Genomic DNA, 5473 nt, shown 5'->3' with positions numbered 1-5473 from the left:
TACGTCCGACTTCCTGGGGGGTTTAATTGTTTTTTTCTTTTCTTCGAAGTACCAGATTGGCTGAGCACACGGCGCAGCCCGGTCGTCCCATGACCTCCAAAAGCAGACCTTGCCAGCCTTTTGCTCTCTTTTCTCTCCAACACCGGACACGCACATGGAGGTTGGTGAAGGAATGAATGTTCGGTGACATATCACTTTTTGCCGACCGCACCCGCCGTGCCGCCATCATGCCACACCAGGGGATCGTGTTGTAATTCCGGACCCCCGGGGCGATGTCAGTCAGGTCAGCCCGCCTGACTTACCCACGGGCATCCTGGACAGCGATCACACAGCAGGCCTCGTCCGATGTGTAAACCTTAGTGGTCAGTCAGTGTGAGCCCCCCCTCCCCTGTGATGCAACGGAAGCTGCCATTGCGCCGCTTCGTGCGGCCCTTTTTCCTTTCATAAAGCCGAGCCGCGCAAAGAGAGTACATGCCGACTCTCATCATAGAGCAGAGACCGTCCAAGAGCGTGAAACCCCCCGTCAGAACCTCGGGCCCCAGCCTGCTGGTCGAGAGCCGGACAAAAACGGGACCGCGCGGTTCAAGCGTTGTGCTCTGCGCAACCAACTCAGAGATGCCACTAGGCAAGACAAAACAAGGCCGATGCCCGCGCCCCCCCAAGTGCCGGCTTGATCTGCAGAAGATCCAGCCTGCCGGATCTCCCATGCAGGGATAGATAGATAGTACTGTAGCTGCGCCACCACCACCACCACGGGGGTGGGGGGTGGTTCCCCAGGTCGCGAAAGAACAAACTCATTCATGATGCCTCCAAGGTGACAAGGGGACTTCCAAGACGACAAGGGACTCCCAGGCTGTCAAATAGACGTCAGCCATCGTCAAGCTTGTCTTAAAAAGGAGATCATATGGCCAGTTTGGGGGTTACTACCGAGCGAGGGTGGACAGGTAGGCACCTTTGCCGCGGCGGTGTGGCTGTGAGCCGCGCACAAGGATGGGCAGCTGAAGAATAAGCAGATTCTAAACTTTCCCAAGGTTGGGGGCTTTTGGGAAATGCGAAGCCAGGATGGAATTGTCCCGTGACAGGCGCCACCACACAGCCTCACACAGGTTCCCTGAAGCTGGGGGAGGAGGTTCAGCCATGGCCCAAGAAAAAGAAAAGCACCAGGGGTTTAAGGGGGTGTGTGGTCAGATTCACGCCCACGCGGCCAGGAGAGGTGTGTGTGTGTGTATGTACACAGACTTTGTTGACTAGTCGCGGGCATGAGGCGGATGCACCTCTTGGGGGAAATCCCACGCGAAGTCCACCACCACAGGTGCGAAATGTCTGCGGGTGGTTGCGATGCGCGGCATCGATTGGAACTTCTGGCGGTGGTGGCGGTCGTTCGTACCTTGCGGGGGACTGGACTCCAGCCCGCGATTCTGGCGTGACGTGACGTGACAACCGGATCAACAGATATCCACCTGCGACACGGGCGCGCGCAGGCGGTGACGCAGGTATCACATGATTGTCGATTCAAGGTTGTGTCGTGCAGGCCCGGCCTTGCGTCCAGCGGGATGTCTTAGCTCGCCGAGATCATCGCAGTCATTTTGAAGAGACACAAAAGCTATACCTGATCTCTGAGAAGTGGATCATGTCTTGGACGGCTCGTGATCATGTGGACAAAGGCGCCTAGTCCGCAGCACGGAATTCTAATCACCGCAAACACGGTATTTTTCCGATGGTGTTTTGGGAGCCCGATAGCAGCTAGTTAACACGCTGCACTTTGCCTTCTGTTCTCGATCGTGCCATTTCTCAGATGATGGTAATCGGAGTCGGGCACGGACAACTTCAAGTCGACATGAGCAGATGCAGATGCGGATGAAAGAATCCTGTCATGGCCACTCCTTGTTCAGCTATAGACAAACGCTCACTGGTGACGATTAACGCAAAGCGCCGTGCGTTATGCATTATGCACCGGCCCAACCGCGGACAGCAATGTCGAGAAACATTACATAGCAATCAATAGCGCCCACAGAGAATCGCGAATCTTCGTGGCCGACAACGTCGTGTCTTTTTGATTGTATGGACCATGCCTGATACTATATAAGTTGATCTCCAACGCCGCATTCCTGGCTGGATAAGCCTGGATAATGAGCTGCCCGCTGGTTCCTGCTCAGATGGCTACCTGCACACACAGAATTGGCCCTGCTACTCGAAGCGCTTAGTCTCAAATTGCAGAAGCGAGTCCCTCCTCTGCTGCGCCGGCTGCAGGAGCGCCGCCATTACCACTCAACTGCTGCTGCACGTGATGTCTCTTCGGCTCGCGCTGCGCATCATGGCCGTCTGGTGGCCTCTTGCGCTCCTTGTGTTTGCTTGGCATGTTGCCAGCGCTGGCGATGCTGTTGGCGGCGTCTTTGGCAGCAGCAGCGGCTTTTCGCGCCTCACGGTCCTGGCGCTCCTTTTCCCGTCGCAGGGCTTTGGACTCAAGTTCGTGCCAATCACCCTGAATGTTCTCAAGTCTGCGTTGATGTCAGTACGTGGTGCACAAAATGGGAGGGCGTGAAAGTTACAACATACTCGATGGCCTGCCTGGCTTTCGGGAGCTCGGTGGTAAAGTAAGCGTGTTGCAAAACTTCAGCCGCCGATGGACGCTTCGCAGGGTCGTACTGGAACATTTGAGATAAAAGATCAAATGCTGCAGCGGGCAGCTTCTCTTGGTACTTCTCAACAAAGGCGCTGGGACGCCTGTAGCCCGGTCTGAGGAGCTCAAACCAGGGCATCTCAGGCAGATTAGGCCACTCCTGCTTGTTCGGCGTGCCCAGAACGGCATAGATGGTGTCCAGCTGGTTGATCTCACTCCCATCGCCAGGAAAAATCGCGTGCCTGGTGAATATCTCAACCATGACACAAGCAGCACTCCAAATGTCGACGGCTGCTCCATACTGGGTCTCGCCGAGCAAGAGCTCGGGCGAGCGATACCAAATTGTCACGACACGATTGGTATAGTCGTATTGATGCCGTTTGGCGTAGAACCGAGCGAGGCCGAAATCGGCAAACTTGAGGATGCCACTGCTGCTGACTAGGATGTTGGCTGCCTTGATATCGCGGTGGAGCACGCCGCGTTGATGTAAATAGTCGAGCCCTTCGAATAGCTGCATTGCCAGATGCTTTCTCTGTGCAGGATCAAGTGTGTAGGATGGATGGTTGAGCAGGCCAGTCAGGTCATGTGAGAGATATTCGAAGACCATATAGCAGTCATTCTTCTCAATCATGACCTCTTGCAGGTCGACGATGTTCTTATGCTTGAGCGATTGAAGAAGCTTAATTTCGCGGATGGCGGTGACAGGAAATCCATCCCGCTCTCCCTCCATGCGGATCTTCTTCAGGGCGACAAGCTTCTTCGTGTAGACATGCACACCTTTGTAAACTTTTCCATACGTGCCAGAGCCGATGACAGACTCGTTGCCCTGCTTGCGGAAGAAAATCGACCACGAGGTGCGCAGATCCTCTGGTAGTTGAGGTTTCGGCTTGAGTCTGCGCTCGATCTTCTTCACCATCCGTGTGCGCGGTCTCTCAGGTTGCAACGGCGGTTGTGGCCTGGACGAAGCTGGTCCCCGGGGAGCGTCCCGTGGTATGTCGCGTGACCTGTCGACAGCTCGGTCTGATTCCCGCTCACGGAAACGTTCGCGTTCGCGTTCTCGCTCGCGATCCCGATCGCGCTCTCTCTCCCGATCTCTATAACGGTCCCGTTCGCGCTCTCGCTCGTGGAGTCGACCTTGATCGCGCTCTCGATACCGCTCATCGGCTAACGAAGGCGGCTGCTCTTTCTTAGCAGGGGCGCTAAGCTTCTGAGATATTTCCAGTTTCGGTGCCGTCACTGGAGCTTTGCTCGTGGCCTTGAAGGCGAAGCTGAACTTGGAGTTTGAAGTCGAAGTGGCAGGACTACTAGCTGGTGGTTGCGCCCTGTTCTCAACGCTGGCCTGTGTTTCAGCACCTCCAACCTCATTCTCGCCCCTCAAAGCACTGGCTCCATCATCGTCGCGAGCCAAAGGGGGTCCAGCGTTCATCGGCAGTGATGTCGTGTGTGAATCATCGTGGTCACCATGCGGTCGTGCCTCTCCACTGTCAGGCTGAAGTGTGCTTTTCCGGGGCAGTTCGTCTCCGCGCTGGCGACCGCCAGCGCCACCGGGAGACCTTGTTCCACCGCTAAAGGCACTCTTGGAAAAGCCCCGAGATAGTGGTGGTGGTGGGGACCTGTCTATACGAGACGGCTGTTCCGTTCCACCACTCCGCCTTTCAATTACGTTTTGGGCACTGCAGAACAAATTGCATGTTAGCATTGTCAGGGCACTCACTAGCTTTACACAACCATGGATCAGTAGCTTACTTGTGCGGCGACTGTCGACGTCTGGGTCCATGACTACCAATATCGCTACCATATGGCGAGCGTGAGCGTGGCGATCCAAGTTTTGACGAACCCGTGACTTGATGGTACGGCGAATGACCTCTGCCCTGACCTCTGCCCCCACCAGGAAACTCTGATGTACGTTCCTGGCTATGCCCCCTATCCAGGGCTCGTCTGGCTGGGTTCACATTGATGCTATTGGCACCAGTCATCGAGGATGGGTATCCGGAATTCGGGCCTTCACGCTCCCTGTTGCCGGGTCGAGACCGGCCTGACCTGCTGCCATTTGGTGAAGGTGGAGGATAGTCTTTGCGGGAATCTCCACGAGAGGGTGAAAAGCGACGGGATGAGTGCGCACGCTCGCGAGAGCCCCCCTGGGCACGGACCCCTGGATCCCGTGAAGACCGGCGAGAGCCTGCAGGTGGTGAGCGGCTTCGCCGCCGCTCTGGCGCTCTCCTGGGAGATTGGCTGTATCGGCGCGAGCGGGGACCATCGAACAGATCTTCCCGAACGGCTGGATCCCCGCGGGTCCCACGTTCTCGAGGGGAGGGCGACCGGAAGCTGCGTGGTGAACGTGGATGTTCATGCCGTGATGAACCTGGCTCCACACGCTGGCCGCCATGCCTCTCGGCGCGATGCCGACGACTGCGATCGCGATCACGGTCCTGTTCGCGCTTCGATCGCTTAGACCTCGAATCCGGATATGGTAGCGGACTTCTACTCCGTTGGCGTTTCGATGCTGAGGAAACGGGCGAGATTGACCGACCGCCTTGTCGGGTGTGGGAAGCATCGAAGTCGTCAAAATCTCGTCGCGGCGATCGCAATGGTCGGCGCGGACTTGAGGGTCGGCCATCACCACGTCCACGCGGTCGTTCTGGCAGATCTCCTGGTCGGCCAGGTGGTGCTTCTGCTGATGGCTGTTTCAGCTTGTCCTCAAACAGCTCCCGCCCGCGATTATCTCTGTTCGGCCGGGGTGGAGGCGACGGTGATCGACCCCGATGATGATACGAGCCTCGGGGAGAGCCTCGCCGAGCATGATCTCCTCGATGGCCACGGCCTCTGCGATCTTCCATGCGTGGGCTTCTGTCG

General features: G+C 57.0%; 1 protein-coding gene across 1 annotated transcript; it reads right to left on the bottom strand.

Annotated features, from left to right (window-relative positions):
- Positions 1–2206: 2206 nt before the first annotated feature.
- On the bottom strand, positions 2207–4046 carry B0I36DRAFT_241354 (kinase-like domain-containing protein; the record flags this gene model as incomplete). Its single annotated transcript, XM_046149836.1, has 2 exons — positions 2207–2498; positions 2557–4046. The coding sequence occupies 2 exons, from the start codon at positions 4044–4046 to the stop codon at positions 2207–2209; spliced, it is 1782 nt and encodes a 593-aa protein (XP_046013766.1).
- Positions 4047–5473: the final 1427 nt, after the last annotated feature.

The sequence above is a fragment of the Microdochium trichocladiopsis genome, assembly GCF_020744255.1.
Source record: "Microdochium trichocladiopsis strain MPI-CAGE-CH-0230 chromosome Unknown B0I36scaffold_4, whole genome shotgun sequence".
NCBI classification, from domain to species: Eukaryota; Fungi; Ascomycota; class Sordariomycetes; order Xylariales; family Microdochiaceae; genus Microdochium; species Microdochium trichocladiopsis.
Note: the sequence above shows the minus strand (reverse complement) of the source record. Positions and strands in the feature narration are given on the sequence as shown.